Raw genomic sequence first — 18,998 nt, forward strand, 5'->3', positions numbered from 1 at the left:
GTTTAGTCCTTTTTTGATTTACAAAAGAGATCTCAACAAAGGCTTAAACAATACTCAGATTAGAGGTCTGTGCGGGACAGAATTTTCAGTCCCACTCCCGCATTGTGCAGTCCCGCTCCCACAAAGAATTATGATTTTCAGTCCCGCTCCAGCCCGCGCCTGCCATATTTTGTCCCGCTCCCGCCCGCAAATCCTGCATGATGCAGACGTTCGCGTTATTTCTCATGAAAGTTGAAATTAGTCAACTAATAAAATAGTCTTAGTCGTGGCTCAGTCAACTAAGGCTCCATACCGTAAATCTGGGGACCTGGGATTGATTCCGACCTGAGATCATTTCCCGATCCCTCCCTGTCTCTCTCTCCAGCTCATTTCCTGTCTCTACACTGTCCTATCCAATAAAGGTGGAAAAAAACCCTAATATCTCTTTTGTGACTCCTACTTGTCTCATTGCTATGTCTCATCTTTTGCTTCTTTTATTTCTCCTAAGGCAAAATTAGGAGAAAGAACTGTGACAAAAGTAATACTTAAATGATCCTTAAAAGAGAATTACCATTTTGTCTCCTGAGCAACAGAAGGGATACAAATGAGAAACCAAATTTTCCTCTGGGCATTTAAACAAATGTACCATCAAGCTTTTATTTATTTATTTTTAATGCTTAATGCAAAACTGCCTTTTGACTGGTGGTTTATCAAACCAATATATTGTGATACATATTGCATATCATAGATAAATATTCAAGTATTTTGATATTTCTCTCTTATACTGTCCACCTCTGCAGTCCATTAGAAACATGCTTTTGGTTACACTGCCATGTGCCTTTGTGTGTGTTTTGGTCTTGTCTTTGCCCTTGTTCTTTCAGTGGTTTGTTTTCTTATTGTGTTCACCTGTTCTGTGTTAGTCCATGATTCAGTTTATCTGTTTATACTCTATTGTGTCATAGGATCTTTTTGAAGTCATATTGTGCTTCGATTGTTACTTTATGTCCAAAGTAAGTTTGGCACCGAATGTGATTCTTGAACACATTGAGTCCTTGTGTACTTGTTTCACTCCCCACACATTTCGAGATAGGATTCACGAAACATTCTGATATTATACTTTACTAAGGCTGAGAATCACTGAGACTCAACACAGAGCTAGTGAGCTGCAATGAAGCAACATTTGGTCTGTAAAATTTTGATGGTAAATGATAAGTAGCCAAATCTTCTGTTCATTAGGCTTCCTGCTGCAACAAAGGACAGCACACTTTTCATTCTAGCGGGCCCTGCAGCCATATCTAATATTTACTTCTGTGAACACACTGTGCCGGAGGAAGGCCAATGAGTAGTTTTTACAGTGTTCATAATCGGTTATATTCATACATTGTCATTAGGATTATGTGAGTGCTTGTTGAATCCCAAAAAATATGGGCATTGACCATTGTCTGTCATCATTGTCTAACCATATAAGAGGTTGGAAAAGTTCAACAATTAATAACAAGAAATATGGTTTCATAAAATTAAGAGATCTATTACTTTGCATTCACAGCACCCACTTCTACAACTTGACAAAAATAAAAGAGAACATGTCACCTGTGGCAAAAATAGTAGTAACGTGCTCCTTTCACTGCTCTCTCTTTCTCTCTCGCTCTCTCCTTTTATCTTCATGTCAATTCTGTAATGTATTCATGTAAGATTGATCGTAAGGGCTCACACACCTTAATCTTTCTACCAGACAGTATCAGATATCAGATAAGTCAGCAACTATCAGCAGGTATCAGATATGTCCCCCACTGCATTACTGCCTTCACCGGAGACTTGCGATTTCCCAAAGAATTTGCATAAATTAGTGATGATAAATTAAACAATTGATAGTAGCTGATTTAACTCATCATAATGAGCAACCACAGTATTGAAAAGAGCAAAATTGTCACAGAGAAGGTGTCAGTTGCCTGGAATTATTCTTCTCATTATCATCAATACCTAGAAAAATGAGATTTTTGAAAAAAAATACAATCTACTTAATATAACCTGCATATCATCCAAAAAGTTATTTTATACCTGCATATATGTATTTAACAATCCTTCCATTGCATTGTTAATGCTAATATCATCTTCATCCTGTGTTAAAAATGACTCCTCGCCTCCTACAATCCTTGACTTGCAAGTGACGTCAAAGCAAAATAGAAACCCGGATGTCAGCCATGTTGGTGGATATACAAATGCGGGGTCAAGCAACATTCCATACAAAACATAGTCACGCTTGCAAAACTCTCTGTTTTTCCACTGCTTTAAGCGTTCTTTTAGCTATGCCATATCTTTGTGCTGTATATGGTTGTGGTCACAATGGTACTCGTGACTGTGGCACATTCTGATTTTTTAGAATTCCGTCCGTGATTCGGAAAGAGGGCAAGGAAACTCTGAGGCTTAGTATGGAGAGGAGACGAGGGAATCAGGACACTTTGTCCAATACCATTTCGTCCAATAGTTAAGACATTTCGTCCAAAGCCTTTTTCATACACACTATCAATTATTTTATATTTCAGGTATTCTGGCATTTGTGAACGAAAGCCCCGCAAGAGCACCGCTTCGTGCCTTAAGATTTAACATGATCCAGCCGGCTTTAAAAATTAATAACTCTTAAATACTCATAGTGAAGCAAAATTGTACAGGCACCTCCCTCTAAACCTCCCCCTTTGAAAGAGCATGGTCCCGGGACTCACGGACGAAGCCCTTGCGAGAGCACTGCTAGGCGCCTAAAGATTTAATATGATGCAGCTGGAAACATAGACATGCAAGCGAGCAGCCTGCAAAAGGAGTTAACTCATCTCAGGGTCAGCAAGTGGCATGGACCAGTGTGGTCCCCCCCCAGTACACTCTTTAGTGTTGAAACACATGCACTATGGCACTCATTTGCTTTACAATAATGTGTTTTCGGTCAAATTCCATTGAGAATTCCTCCTTTTTTTGAACAAACAAATACCTGAAATATAAAATAAATTATAGTGCGTATGAAAAAGGCTTTGGATGAAATGGTCATTGGACGAAATGACCTGTATTTGTACTCCATGGTCGGTAGAAGTATCTTATCTTCAGAAAAGTCTGACTTTTTTTTAAATAATATGGATCAAAACCACACATATCTATCTTCTCTTTGTATTGAATCTTCGCTCGATTGTTCAAATCATGGTAATACTGAGAAAATCCAGCTTTGTTTACAGACATGCTTTCAGCGGCTGCCATCCTAGTTCCTTTGTATATTCACCATCATGGCGGATGGTCATAACGTAGCACATTTTGATCACGTGGTTGCAAGTCATCTATATGTGACATATTTCAGTCTCTGTCACACTATCTGAGGATTCACCACTTGCATGTAGGACATGATTCATTTTGAAATCATATTACCAGAGCAAATAAATGTATTTTCTTGTTGGAAACATTTCTTTATCTCATGATTTTCTTGTCTTTCAACATATGTGTTTCTGAAGGCTCTTTCATGTGAGGCTTCCTTTCATGACCTCACTTCCACATATTATTTTCAGTTTTCATTGTCATTCCTGCACTTTCACATTTGTCTTTGCGTTGAAGATCATCATTGTAGGTGCAGAGTTGATAGACATAAGTGTTTTATAGTCTTTCAACCTGTTCTTATTTGTGGAGTTATTATGCTTTTCTTCACCTATACAGCACAGGGTACAGTACCTACCGTATAGTCCACCTACTGTCTTGCCCTCACACTCAGTTTTGCATCTATTCACTGCAGAGTTTTCTCTCCCTCCCTCTCTCACTGACTCCTCTCTCATTATCTCTCTATATCTCCTTCTGGTGCTGTCTTACATAGAAGCCTGTCTTCATCTGAAAGAAAAAAGCCCCCCTGAGTGAATAGAAGGTGGAGGAAGGTGCCACTCTCTCCGTCAGAAGATAATAGTCTCTTAAATACTACATCACATTTTATTTTTGTCCTCCTGGCAGAAACTTTTGGTTCTGTTCTGTTCTGCCTTTTGTTGATTTAACATAAGAAACAAGTCTCTAGAATATAACAGTGACTGGCAGAATGTGACAGGCTTCAGAAGTCTGTAAATCATGTAGAGTTTTCTGAGCTGTGATTTTATATCGTTGGCTTAAGAGTCTCTATCTGTGATATACACTCACCGGCCACTTTATTAGGAACACCCATCCACCTGCTGTTTTATGCAGTTATCTAATCAGCCAATCCCTTGACAGCAGCACAATGCATAAAATCATGCAGATACAAATCAAGAGCTTCAGTTAATGTTCACTTCAAACATCAGAATGGGAAAAATTGTGATCTCAAAGTGTGACTTTCACTGTGGTATGGGTGTTGGTTTGAGCCAGATGGACTGGTTTGAGTATTTGAGAAACTGCTGATCTCCTGGCGTTTTCACACACAACAGTCTCTAGAGTTTACACAGAATGGTGTGAAAAACAAAAAACATTGAGTGAGCAATAGTACTGTGAGTGGAAACAAACGCCTTGTTGATAAGAGAGGTCAGAGGAAAATGGCCAGATTGGTTTGAGCTGCCAGAAAGGATATAGCAACTCATATATAATTACTCTTTACAAATATGGTGAGCAGAAAAGCATCTCAGCATGCAACAGCAGAAGACCACATTGGGTTCCACTCCTGCCAGCCAAGAACAGGAATCTTAGAATCAAGAACAAGTTCCTATTAAAGTGGCCGGTGAGTGTACATAGTTGCTTTTAGTTAATCCAGATTTGATCCAAATACAATATCAACATTTCCTGTGAAATGTCCTATAATATGATATCGGATATATGTCTCAAATTGGGGCGGCACGGTGGTGTAGTAGTTAGCACTGTTGCCTCACAGTAAGAAGGTTCTGGGTTCGAGCCCCGTGGCCGACGGGGCCTTTCTGTGTGGAGTTTGCATGTTCTCCCCGTGTCTGCGTGGGTTTCCACCAGGTGCTCCGGTTTCCCTCACAGTCCAAAGACATGCAGGTTAAGCTAACTGGTGGCTCTAAATTGACTGTAGGTGTGATGTGAGTGTGAATGGTTGTTTGTCTCTGTGTGTCAGCCCTGTGATGATCTGGTGACTTGTCCAGGGTGTACCCCGCCTCTCGCCCATAGTCAGCTGGGATAGGCTCCAGCTTGCCCACGACCCTGCACAGGATAAGCGGCTACAGATAATGGATGGCTGTTTCAAATTACTACATCTGTCAGAATCCCATCACTGCTCATTACTCTGAGAATACCACCTTACACCGAAGCATGGTGGTGGTAGCATCATAGTGGGAGTTATCCCAAATGAGATTGAGCTAATAGTTCACAGGAGGCTGTAATCCATAAGTACAGTACATCCATAACTTTTGTATAATGAAGAAAACAAATCAATATGCATGTACTCTGTGTATGCGCGTACCTTTGTCCATTTCTTGGTGATATACCTGGGTGTGAGTGTATAATTGTTGATTGTACAGCACATGTGGATAAAAGAGGCTAGTTATTTTGATTGGCTGATGATTTGCTTGTCCTCTTGGATTGGCTAAAACAGAGTGACATACGAAAGGGCTTTTTGTGTGAAGGATTGCAAGATTGATTCTGCGCTATAATGTACTTTAGCTCAGTCTTACTTATTTTGTATATTAACCTTAAATGGGAATCAAAACTGTGTTTTGAAGGCTGTTGGTCTTTGGTTGATGGCTACTAGTTCACACTAGAGATTTTTGTTGGCACTATCATGAAAACTGCCTGAATAGCCAGAAGAAGCAAAAAACAATACATGTGTGACTTGTAATAGTTACAGCTGGCTTGATGTCTAAATACAGGCTTGTCTGCTAATAAAGGAGTCTCAATCTCTCTTCAGCAACATGTGAAGGTGAAACTATTTGATTCATTAACATGCTAGACAGAGCTAGATACAGCTAACGTGGCTTCACTTTTGACCAAATAATTACACACTTGCTGAATGCCTAAGGTCCAGGGTTTGTACTATAACTGCAAAATAAAGTCATTAAAAATAGTCATTGTTGCCTTTGGTTTCAAGTTTCTTGTCTGGAGCCTGTGGGAGGAAGAAATGAACTCCTGTAACAACCAATAAAAACAATAATGGCTGAATATTTTGAAAGAAAATTAGAAGGAAAGAGTTCCCCCACCTATTACCATGGCTGCCTTTTGGATAAGAACACACACTATCAGCAATTTATATGTAAATGACTATCATAAAACAGATGTTTTTGCCTCTTTATCTGCAGATATTTACAGGAAACTCGAATACAGAGAGTGTAGTGCGCCACAATCTTCAGCACAGCGTTGTGGCCCGATACCTCTGCTTTATCCCACTGGACTGGAGTGAAGAGGGTCGAATAGGCCTGAGGATAGAGATCTATGGCTGCTCATACTGTGAGTTTATTCAGCCTTCTTCACTCATTATTTCTTATACAGACTTATCTAGATTTTTTTTCCATTTCTTATTACATCCATAATGTTTTTTTTTATTTTACAAGTTAACCAAATCCCCTCTCATACTATTAAATGTAGCCAAACTGATAATGAAAAATTTCAGTTAACACGTGCAGAATGCCTTCAGAAATGATAACATAATTTTCTACATGAAAAATCTACTATAAAATGCAACTAAAATCAACCCATTGCTTTTTCAAACTATATCAGTAGTCTCAGGTACACTTTGTGCAGTTTTATAAGTATTTTTGTCTGGAGACATTTTTGCAGGTAAAACCTGACAGTCTTTATTATGTTTTATACTCCCAATGCATATATCCACTTCAAATATACAGTACAGACGTAATTTATTTTCAATTATGATATTGGAAAAAAGTATTCAGACAGCACAAATTATCAGCACTAGCACTTTTTTTTGCAATGCCATTTTTGGCAATTATAGCTTTCAGATGTCTATGCTAAGTATATTCAATTCCTGAAGGTTATAGTGGTCATTATGTTGGACTCGCAATTTCAAAATTCTCCATAAACTGTTAATGAGATTCAAGTCAAGAGATTTGCTAGGTATTTGCAAGGTCAAAGTCCCTCCCATACCAGGATCTGGTCTTCCCAAACAGTCTCCTGTCCCAATAGTACCTAGCTTTTTGAGGTGCATAGGTGCGGCGCCAAGCTCTCGCCTATTATATAGCTAGTGTTACGGTGGGGTGGGGGGCTAATCCTCTGGTAACCACAAGAATTTGACTCCCTACTCGCATCTGTATTGCAGCATGCCTTGCCAGATGTTAATTTTGTGATGGTCTTTGGTATGACCTGACCTCAAGTAGAACTTGCGATCTCCTGGTTGAGAGGCAGACACGCTAGCCACGAAGCCAGCTCCTGGCCTACAGTATTTGCAAGGCCTCGTAGATTTATTTTGGCTGGATGTTTGGGGTTGTTGACTTCTTGAAATGTCCATCTTCTCCCCAGATTCAGTTTCTTTGCCAGTGAGATAAAATTGTCCTTTAATTTATCATGGTGCATTCCTTCTTTGTTTCTTTTGATGATGTGTAATGCTTTAGTATTGTTTTAGAGAAGGATTCCCATATAAGGCTGTTCTGCCTGACCAGTGTATATTGTTCCAAAAAAGGTCTGATTTGTCTAAACGCTTTGAGACATACATCTCTGTGCTTTTTGTCAGCAGAGGAGTTTTGTGTGAGGTGTAATGAACTGAGATGATTGGGGTGCAGTTCATTGCTTATTGTTGTCTTTTGTAACTGTTGTTACAGCCACCAACTTTGTTGGAGAATGTTATGTTTTTTTATGGAATGTTATGGCCTCGGTTTGTTTGTTTGTTTGTTTGTTTGTTCCCAACATAAATCAAAAAGTAGTGAACAGATTTTGATTAAATTTTGAGGAAAGGTAGGCCATGGGCCAAGGAACAGTTGCTTAAATTTTGATGCAAATCCAAATATGTGGCTTGGCAGAGGTATGCGCTCTACTGAGTACCCTTCTAGTTGTCTTTGTAACTGTTGTTCCTGCTGCTTTCAGGTCATCCTGCAACTCTTTTTGACTGACTACTGGTTTGTCTCTTACTTTCCTTATCATGAGCCTGAGAGCACATTAGTCTGATTAGTTGTGGATCCATGAGCTTTCCCCATTCATATTATCAAACGGATTGTACCAACAGGGACATTTAAGGTCTTTACTCTTTGATGGGGTTCTGTAGGTTTTTCTACTCAAGTGTTGTTAGAATAATGTTGTCTCTGAGAACTTTAGGATGTTCTTTCACATTTACCACAATTGCTGCTTATTGCATTAAATCTTCCCAACCAATGTCTTCAACATCCCAACATCTTTTATAATGACAACAGGTGCAAATTTTCAGCATTTGTATGAAGAACTTGATTTAAATATTTTTGATGCAACCATTGCATACATACAGTGTATTTAATTTTTTTTCACTACATGGGCTGATAGAGCCGACAAGGCACGTACTGCCAAGTTGGCTATAAGCCATGTACAATGAGATTGAGTGGAATAACTGTTATCCATATTCACTGGATTTTGAGGAACAGAGCATTTTTATTTTTTGGAAATTCAATACATAAAAACTTTATACAAAACATCTGACAAAATTATTTCTGCTTAGAATGTAAACAAACCAGTGGAATGACAGTAGCAATTTGTGAAAAATGCTGCTATAATAATTCTTTAAAAAAATGTTCTTACCATCAAATACTTTCATGGTATATTTTGCTGGGTTTTTTTGCTTTTGTACTTTTGGGGGGTTTTCTTCTTCTTCTTCAGCTTTTTTTTTGGCGGTTGGCAAACCAAATTAAAGGCGCATTACTGCCACTGACTGGGCTGGAGTGTGGAACAGGAGATATTGGGGGGGGGGAGAACTATATTATTTTAGTTATTTCTGTTTCTTTTAAATACTTGATAATTTTGGGGGTTTTGTTTTCGAGTAGAGTTTTTATTTTGTTCTCAGTTGGTTCAGCAACATGCTCCGCCATTTTGTTTTTCACTACTCACAGTATATAAGCTGATAGCCTAGCAGTAGAGTAGTCAATCAGAGTGCATGATTGCTCATATCCAGTAAATTTTTCGTAGCTGTGGAAATGTATATTTTGTGTGTGTGTGTATGTGTGTGTGTGTGTATGTATATATATATATATATATATATATATATATATATATATATATATATATATATACAAAATATACATTTCCGCAGCTACGAAAAATAACTCCATCTGAAATAATAATATATTATTTCTTTCCCCAAACTATACCACTTTTTACCCAGCACTTTAGTCCTTCATGGCTTCAGCCATGTCTATGTCTCTAAGCCTACTTTTATGCTTCTCTTTCCTCCCTCCCTTGATTACATCTCTCATTTTGGTTCCTCAGGGGCCGATGTGATTAACTTTGACGGCCAGGGCGTGATCTCTTACCGTTTCAAGATGAAGAAGATGAAGATCCTGAAGGATGTGATAGCGCTGAAGTTCAAGACAGGCGAGAGTGATGGAGTGATCCTGCATGGTGAGGGTCAGCAGGGTGATTACATTACGCTGGAGCTGAGGAGAGGAAGACTGCTGCTCCAGATAAACCTGGGTAAGAGCTTTTACTCATTATCACTGATAATCAGGCTACAAACACTGAAATCATGTTATTCATACCAAGTTTTCCAAATCCAAGATCGCAGAATTGAGTCTGGATTTCGCATCATTACTGTTGAAACAAGCTCATTTTGTATATATTACACACAGGACCAGACAAAAGTTTGTACACCCCTACTCATTCATAGGTTTTTGTGTATTTTGACTATTTTCGACATTGTAGAACAATACTGAAGACATCAAAACTATGAAATAACATACTGTATGGAACATAAATGGGAATTCTATGGTAAACAAAAATGTGTTTAAAAACAAAATATGGTTCATGTTTTAGAATCTTCAAAGTGTCCAGCGTTTACCTTGATGACTCTTTGTACACTATTGGCATTATCTTAACCAGCTTCATAAGGTAGTCACCTGGAATGCTTTTCAATTAACAGGTGTGCCTCATCAAAAGGTAATTAGTAGACAAGTTTCTTGCCTTTTTAATGTGTTTGAAACCATTAAACAGTAAATAATAAAAATACAGTAAATAGCCCTATTCCACAACTGTAGTAATCCATATCAACTACGTAACGAGAAATGACATCCATCATTAAGATATGAAGTGTCTTTTATTTCATAAAAATTAAAAGAAAAACCATTGAAGTTGAAAGTGTGTCCAAAGTTTTCTTTTTAAATGTTGTGTCTGTATTATTTTGAAATGCAGGCAGCAACCAGTACGGCTCCATCCTGGGTCACACGTCGGTGAGCAGTGGCAGCCTGCTGGATGATCACCACTGGCATTCAGTAGTGATCGAGCGCTACAGGAGAAATGTGAACTTCACCCTGGATCTGCACACGCAGCACTTTCGCACCAATGGAGAGTTCGACCACCTCGATCTTGACTATGAGGCAAGGGTTAATGACTTAATGTTAAATGTAGCATTTTGATTCATTTTTTTTTATTTTAGATGCAGTAAGGAAAAGGAATCCTTTACTTTAATTGCTACGTATATGAAAATGATGACTTAACTCATCAATCAGGTGTCGATTGCCACCAACATACCTTTATACTTTGTGCATCATCTGCATAGCTCAGATTGTCTACACTTATCTTTACTGTTCTATTTGTATTATGTTTATTAACTCACTGTTGCTTTATTACCTGGATACTTTACTGTCTACTTGAATATTACTTAAACTAGTACTGTCAAAGCAAGTATTCTTTATGATAATTAAACATTCTCTAAATACAGCTCTTTCCAAAAGTATTCACCCCCTTTTCCAACTTTTGTGTTGTTCTAACCTGGGATTGAAATGAACTTGATTTGCTATTTTACTCTTTCATTTACATATGTCTAACACAATTTTTTTGTCTAAACAAAGGGTTTTAAAAAAACAGGCATTTGTTGATTACATCCCCTATGCCAGTACTTGGTATTGGACATGTCTTGATCAGCTTTGCAAATCTGAATCCTGATATTAGTTCTGTCAGACTGAATGGAGACCAGGGAACTGCGATTGGTGAACCACAGTTTTCAATTCTTGCCACAGGTTCTGAACCAGATTGAGATCTGGGATTTAACTAGTGCATTCTAATGTTTCTTGTTGTGAACCACCATCAAGACAGTTTCCCAGTCACATTGGCTGAAAAACATTCCCACAACATGATGCGACCATCACCGTGCCTCACTGTGGGGAAGGTGGTTTTGCAGCAACACATGAATACAACCCCGATTCCAAAAAAGTTGGGACAAAGTACAAATTGTAAATAAAAATGGAATGCAATGATGTGAAGTTTCAAAATTCCATATTTTATTCAGAATAGAACATAGATGACATATCAAATGCTTAAACTGAGAAAATGTATCATTTAAACAGAAAAATTAGGCGATTTTAAATTTCATGACAATAACACACTTTGCCACAGTCCATTTTAAATGAGCCTTGGCCCAGAGAAGATGTCTGCGCTTCTGGATCATGTTTAGATACAGCTTCTTCTTTGAACTATAGAGTTTTAGCTGGCAACAGTGGGTGGCACGGTGAATTGTTTTCACAGATAATGTTCCCTGGAAATATTCCTGAGCCCATTTTGTGATTTCCAATACAGAAGCATGCCTGTATGTGATGCAGTGCCGTCTAAAGCCCCGAAGATCATGGGCACCCAGTATGGTTTTCCGGCCTTGACCCTTACACACAGAGATTCTTCCAGATTCTCTGAATCTTTTGATGATATTATGCACTGTAGATGATGATGATATGTTCAAACTCTTTGCAATTTTACACTGTCGAACTCCTTTCTGATATTGCTCCACTATTTGTCGGCGCAGAATTAGGGGGATTGGTGATCCTCTTCCCATCTTTACTTCTGAGAGCCGCTGCCACTCCAAGATGCTCTTTTTATACCCAGTCATGTTAATGACCTATTGCCAATTGACCTAATGAGTTGCAATTTGGTCCTCCAGCTGTTCATTTTTTGTAACTTTAACTTTTCCAGCCTCTTATTGCCCCTGTCCCAACTTTTTTGAGATGTGTTGCTGTCATGAAATTTCAAATGAGCCAGTCTTTGGCATGAAATTTCAAAATGTCTCACTTTTAACATGTGATATGTTGTCTGTGTTCTATTGTGAATACAATATCAGTTTTTGAGATTTGCAAATTATTGCATTTCGTTTTTATTTACAATTTGTACTTTGTCCCAACTTTTTTGGAATCAGGGTTGTACTTAAGCACTCACAATATAAATGTTTCTCATCTCATTATCTCTAGCCGCTTTATCCTGTTCTACAGGGTCGCAGGCAAGCTGGAGCCTATCCCAGCTGACTACGGGAGAAAGGCGGGGTACACCCTGGACAAGTTGCCAGGTCATCACAGGGCTGACACATAGACACAGTCAACCATTCACACTCACATTCACACCTACAGTCAATTTAGAGTCACCAGTTAACCTAACCTGCATGTCTTTGGACTGTGGGGGAAACCGGAGCACCCGGAGGAAACCCACGCGGACACGGGGAGAACATGCAAACTCCACACAGAAAGGCCCTCGCCGGCCACGGGGCTCGAACCCGGACCTTCTTGCTGTGAGGTGACAGCGCTAACCACTACACCACCGTGCCGCCCTATAAATGTTTATATTTGTAAATAATTTTGCAAACTGTATCAATTTCTCACCTGTTTCAATATCATGCATTATTTTGTGTAGGCTCATGACTTATATTCGCAATTCACAATTAAGTCCATTTCAGCTCCAGGTTGTAATGTCGAAAAGTTCAAGTGGGGTGAATACTTGTGTACCAAAGCAGTTATTTTTTTTAATCCATGTGAATTCAGTTCACACTCAGAAGCTCAGAGTTGTTAAAAAGCTACAGCATCAGTCCAGGACATGGTGTCCTCATGAGCGTGCATTCAGATCCTCATACTTCTGGCTTTTGTCCAGGGGATGCTGCGAGAAATTGTATTTCCCTTCTTAGCATGGTATTAATCCAAGTTAAGAACATGTGACAGGATTAATGTGTCACACAGCATTAATGCATATTAATGTGCTGACTAGTGGGATGTATAGAAAATTGATTTTCAGCTATGAAATATGCAAGCAATGGTTTGAATGCTCATATATTCTATGGATCAGAGCTCTGACACGGCAAGAATTCAAGCACACCAATGGGGATGGTTTAGGTGAATGCTGTGAATTTAAATGCAGTATTTCTAAGTTTTAATTTGCATACAAGAATCAGTCTGAGATATTTAAGATGTGGCCTTTGGATGTAAAAGTGAAGGCACTTACTATGATAGAGGGCAGAGACACTGAGATGACATGATGGCTATTTTTTTAAGTAAGGCGTGGCCATGAAGTAATATACAAAGACCGCATTTCAGCATCTCATGGCTACGAATTATTAAAGCCATAGCCATGAACTGTGTAACTTCAGCCCATAACTTAATCTGTTGCACTGTTATACTTAATGCATAGCTTCCAGTTAATCAGAATAGTTGAAAAGGTCTGTTTGCTTTGAGAATTTACTTACGGTGCTGTGAGCTAATAATAAATCCACGCTGCATTTCATTATAACTTTATACGTCATTCCAAGATTAAAGCAAATGGGCCACTTATGACATTATGATCATTATTACATTATTAATGCAATTTCAGTTGGACCAAACAGTTATACATTAGTCTGTTAATGTCTTTGCAAACCCAAACCAAACAAAAATTTCTGCAAGTTCTGGTAATTACTTCATGCTCACATGCGTAGATTGATAATTGATAATCACCAAGGATTTAAGAACGTTCAGAACACAGCTGATTGACATTTCATGATGCCCATGAAATTCCATTAAAAAGGTCACAAGGAGTTGAAAGCAGCAAATTGATGACTAAACGGTGAAAGACTGCCTTAAGTGTGACATATGGTAAATCTTCTAATAATGCAGCTTAGCCACTGCAGCATATCAGGTACTCGAGACACAAACACAAACTCTTTCTCCTTTTCTAGGGTGCTATAACTTTTGTAAGTAATTGAAGTAAAGTCTTATTTTTCTGAATTTATGAATTTCTTTCTTTCTTTTTTTTTGGTAAATGCTCTTGTGAAAAATGTTTGAATAAGTTTGCTTGCATGCAAGTTCATAACTAAGGCTCATTATTTGGCCTTTCAGCGGTGGAGTTACAGTTTGTCAAACTATCAGTGAATGGCAATGTTTGTTCATTTGTTTGAACCACAAACTTTTTTGATATTTCATTCAGAAACCAGTGGGGAAGGGTTAGCTCATCGTTAAAGATTCCATAGCTAGTGACTTACAAAAATATCAGTTAAATTGTAAATGCAGGCATATTATCCAGGTCTTTTCGAGCTCATACATCCATGTGATTAAAAACACTGAGCTGGGATTTATTTATTTACTTAATTTTTTTTTTCTGAGAGGTCTTATTTCCACTTTGCAGTTGAGTTTTGGAGGGATGCCGTACTCAGGCAAACCCATGTCAGGAAGCCAGAGAAATTTTAAAGGCTGCATGGAGAGCATCAACTATAATGGTGAAAACATCACAGACTTGGCAAAAAGAAAGAAAGTGGACACGTCCAGCTTTGTGAGTTAAAGTCTCTTTTTTTGCACTCACCGTCAACTTTGAGGGACACCTGTACAATAATGGTGCAGCAGCATAATACATAAAACCTTGCAGATAATATTCATATTAAACATCAGAATGGAAAAAAATGTGATCTTCGTGACAAGACCATGGAAGAGATAATTTGATCAAGATCAAAGGAGAATGGTTTGAGGTAACAGTAAGGCTATGATACCTGAAATAACTACTCTTTGTAACCGTGCTGAGCAGAAAAGCAACTGGAAATGCTGAATCTTCAGGCAAATGGATTACAGCAGGAAAAGATCACATCAGGTACCACTCCTGTCAGGCAAGAACCCCTGTGGTCTTATGCTCTTATAACCCATGTGCCTCAAGATTCAGCATTCTGAGTTACTTTTCTGCTTAGCATGGTTGTAAAGAGTGGCTATTTCAGCTACCATTGCCTTACTGCATGGATTTAGGCATGCACTGCTGCCCCATGATCAGCTGATTGGATAATTTCTCAGTAATAAAACCCATACTTTTTTTCCCCCAAAACCCATATTTCTGTCTAATATATACAGAATAAAGTGTTGTATGTCCTTGCTGTAGAGTTATTGTGTTAAAGTTAGACAGATACAATTTGAAATATTAGATTTAAATGAGCTTGGAATGAGTATGACAGTCCTTGAATAGCTTTAGGCTGTGTATTGTGACAAATCTATTAGACATGCCTGAAATGTTGGCAAAAACAAACATTAAAACTTTTCTAATGAGCAAAACCAATGCCTGTATAATATCAGGCGACAGAAGGGGGTGTCTATTCTTTTTTTTTTTCCTGGCATTGTGACAAGTTTTTTTTTTCTTTTTTAAACTCAGTTAGATTATATTATTGATATTTGGCACATTGCACTAAAATTCATCAAAACACAATGTGTTGAATATAGTCATTAGCTGTGCCAACATGTTTATTAAGTGCTCACAGCAGCTGAATACATTTTTCCATTTTGTTCTGACGAGATTGATTAAACTTTGAAGTGCATTTAAGGTCCCAAAATGGCCATTTAAATGTAGAGCTGGTATGAATGAAGGCACTCGACTTTGCCTTCCTGCGCTTTTTTTTTTCTGTGCTGAGCTTCAGGAATTCACACCACATTATAACCATGCTGTAGCTGCGATGTCAAATAGTGATCTGTAAACCTGCGTTCCACATGAGAGACCCCACAGCACAGTGAACTCATTTAATAGAGCCATTTCGTACATTGATTTGCTCACTAGTCACTCTGAACGTTTAGTCCTCGGAACGATTCAAATGCGCTGCTATAGTTTTAAATATGCATTATGAACACTACGTTTGGGAATTACACCATAAAGCTTGATTCGATTTTGATGTCTGTAGTTTTTCTTTTAGAAGAAATACTGAAGAGGGAAGGTTCTCCATTTATACACATAGATATCATCAAATGCATTTTAGTATTGCAACTACAAAAATCATGCTTTTCTAATGTTCTGCTTCACTTGCAGCGTAATTTGACATTCTCCTGTATGGAATCTCACACCTTCCCGGTTTCCTTCAATACCACGAGTTTCCTGCAGCTGCCAGGTCGAAGGGAGCACAACATGGTGTCTGTGAGCTTCCAGTTTCGCACGTGGAACTCTAATGGCCTGCTCCTGTTCAGCGCGCTGGTTGATGGCATGCTGGAGCTCACGCTGAAAGGCAGCAAAGTTGCGGCACATATTAGCATCACGCAGCAGAAGAATTCACATATAGACATGACGTCAGGTACAGATGTGCTTCTGTTACAAGTCATTTTTGGGCTCTCTTGTGGAAATGTGGAGCTTATTAACACTTTTCTCAACTTGTTTCACCTTGATAACTTTATTTAAAGGGGCTGCAGGGCCAGCATGCATCAACTGGTATCTTTGTGCCAGCTGACCACAAGTAGGGTATAAGTTAAGCTCATGAAATCTTTGAAATGAAAAGAAATTGATCAATGAAGGAAAATAATGAACAATTATGATGACATGTTTGGTCAGAAAATGAACTAAATACAAAATAATTTAAATCTGGGTGGCACAGTGGTGTAGTGGTTAGCACTGTTGCCTCACAGCAAGAAGGTTCTGGGTTCGAGCCCAGTGGCCGAAGGGGGCCTTTCTGTGTGGAGTTTGCATGCTCTTCCCATGTCTGTGTGGGCTCTGGTTTCCCCCACAGTTCAAAGACATGCTGTTAGGTTAATATGGGGCAGCTGGCCTGAGGTTGGGCTGAAGTGCCCTTGAGCAAGGGCACCTAACCCACAACTGCTTCCCAGGTGCTGTAGCATAGCTGCCCACTGCTCTGAGTATGTGTGTGTGCTAATTGCTGACTTGTGCGTGCGCATGTGTGTGTTCACTGCTTCAGATGGGTTAAATGCAGAGGGTATATTTCACTGTGTGCTTGAGTGTACGTGTGACAAATAAAGGCTTCTTGGCTTCCTTCCTTGGCTTAAAAGCCATTTGTGTGGTGTGACTTTTATGTTTATGCTAAGGTTTTTTTTATGCCCCTGTACACAAACAGGGACGTATCATAAATAATGGAGAAACCTGCCACTAGAGTGGAGCACTTCTATATTCTGGTTGGTTGCTGCCAAACCGCATCATACTGTAGCTCATTGCCATAAAGTTGCCCAGACTTCACCTTTATTCTGATGCCTCCACCACCCAAGACACAACGCCAATGTTCATGCCGCTGCTCATAGAAAATGAAAGACTTTTGGTCATTTTGATGATCTTGCCACGTTTGGTGTGAACATACCATAAGTCCTTTTATAGGGTGGCATTTCTTTTGTCCTAATTGAATGCCTAGTCTAACTGGTCATAATTTATGGATTTGTTTTGCTTATTAATATATAAAATGATTGAGTTTCACAAAATTCGTTCCATTTGTGAGTGCAATTGGAAAGAAAGGAAGAGATTTAAACTTAAACAGAAAAAAATTTTAAATGTAATCCGTGTATAAAATTTCAGTAACCAGTTATACGACTTGAAGCCTGTCAGACAAGGTTCACAATGTACAACCCAATTCCAAAAAAGTTTGGATGCTGTGTAAAATGTAAATAAAAACAGAATGCAATGATTTGCAAATCTCATAAACCCATATTTTTTCACAAGAACACAGACAACATATCAAATGTTTAAACTGAGACATTTTACTATTTCATGAAAAATATATGCTCATTTTGAATTTGATGGCAGCAACACATCTCATAAAAGTTGGGACAGGGCAACAAAAGGCTGGAAAAGTAATTGGGACTAAAAAGAAACAGCTGGAGGAACGGTTTCCATCTAAATAGGTTAATTAAATTGGCAACAGGTCAGTAGCATGATTGGGTATAAAAAGAGCAGCTTAGAGTGGCAGTCTCTCTCAGAAGTAAAGATGGGCAGAGGTTCACCAATCTGCAAAAAACTGCATCTACAAATTGTGGAACAATTTCAGAATAATGCTCCTAAATGTAAAATTGTGAAAACTTTGAATATCCCATCATCTACAGTCCATAATATAATCAAAAGATTCTGAGAATCTAGAGAAATCTCTATGCGCAAGGGACAAGGCCGAGAATCAATATTGGATGCCTGTGATCTTTGGGCCCTCAGGCGGCACTGCATTAAAAGCAGACATGACTCTGTAATGGAAATCACTGCATGGGCTCAGGAACACTTCAGAAATCACTGTCTGTGAACACAGTTTGCCGTGGCATCCACAAATACAGGTTCAAGCTCTATCATGCAAAGAAGAATCCATACGTGAACATGATCCAGAAATGCCGCCATCTTCTCTGGGCCAAAGCTCATTTAAAATGAACTGAGGCAAAATGGAAAGCTGTTCTGTGGTCTGATGAATCGAAATTTGAAATTCTTTCTCCATGGACACTGCATCATCTGGACTGAATAGGAGAGGGATCATCCGCCTTGTCATCAGTGCTCAGTTCAAAAGCCTGCATCTCTGATGATGTGGGGGAGCATTAGTGCACATGGCACGGGCAGTTTGCACATCTGGAAAGGCATTATCAATGCTGAAAGGTATATACAGGTTTTCGAGCAACATATGCTCTCATCCAGACAACGTCTTTTTCAGGGAAGACCTTGCATATTTCAGCAAGACAATGCTAAACCGCATACTGCATGTATTACAACAGCATGGCTTAATAGTAGAAGAGTATGGGTGCTGAACTGACCTGCCTGCAGTCCAGACCTTTCACTAATTGAAAACATTTGGTGCCTCATGAGACAAAAAATATGACAAAGATGACCCAGGACTGTTGAGCAGCTAGAATCCTATATCAGGCAAGAATGAGACAACATTCATCTCCCAAAACTCCAGCAGCTAGTCTCTTCAGTTCCCAGATGTTTACAGACTGTTGTTAAAAGAAGAGGGGACGCTCCACAGTGTTAAA

General features: G+C 38.8%; 1 protein-coding gene across 1 annotated transcript in view; it reads left to right on the forward strand.

Moving 5' to 3' along the window:
• LOC132867592 (contactin-associated protein-like 2) overlaps positions 1-18,998 on the forward strand; it is a 274,602-nt gene that overhangs the window by 12,769 nt on the left and 242,835 nt on the right. The window contains exons 4-8 of the mRNA XM_060900577.1: positions 6,213-6,360; positions 9,313-9,516; positions 10,231-10,415; positions 14,446-14,589; positions 16,093-16,351. Of these exons, the coding sequence (XP_060756560.1) occupies positions 6,213-6,360; positions 9,313-9,516; positions 10,231-10,415; positions 14,446-14,589; positions 16,093-16,351 (940 nt within the window). The remainder of the gene's footprint in view (positions 1-6,212; positions 6,361-9,312; positions 9,517-10,230; positions 10,416-14,445; positions 14,590-16,092; positions 16,352-18,998) is intronic.

Source organism: Neoarius graeffei, chromosome 19 (assembly GCF_027579695.1).
Source record: "Neoarius graeffei isolate fNeoGra1 chromosome 19, fNeoGra1.pri, whole genome shotgun sequence".
NCBI classification, from domain to species: Eukaryota; Metazoa; Chordata; class Actinopteri; order Siluriformes; family Ariidae; genus Neoarius; species Neoarius graeffei.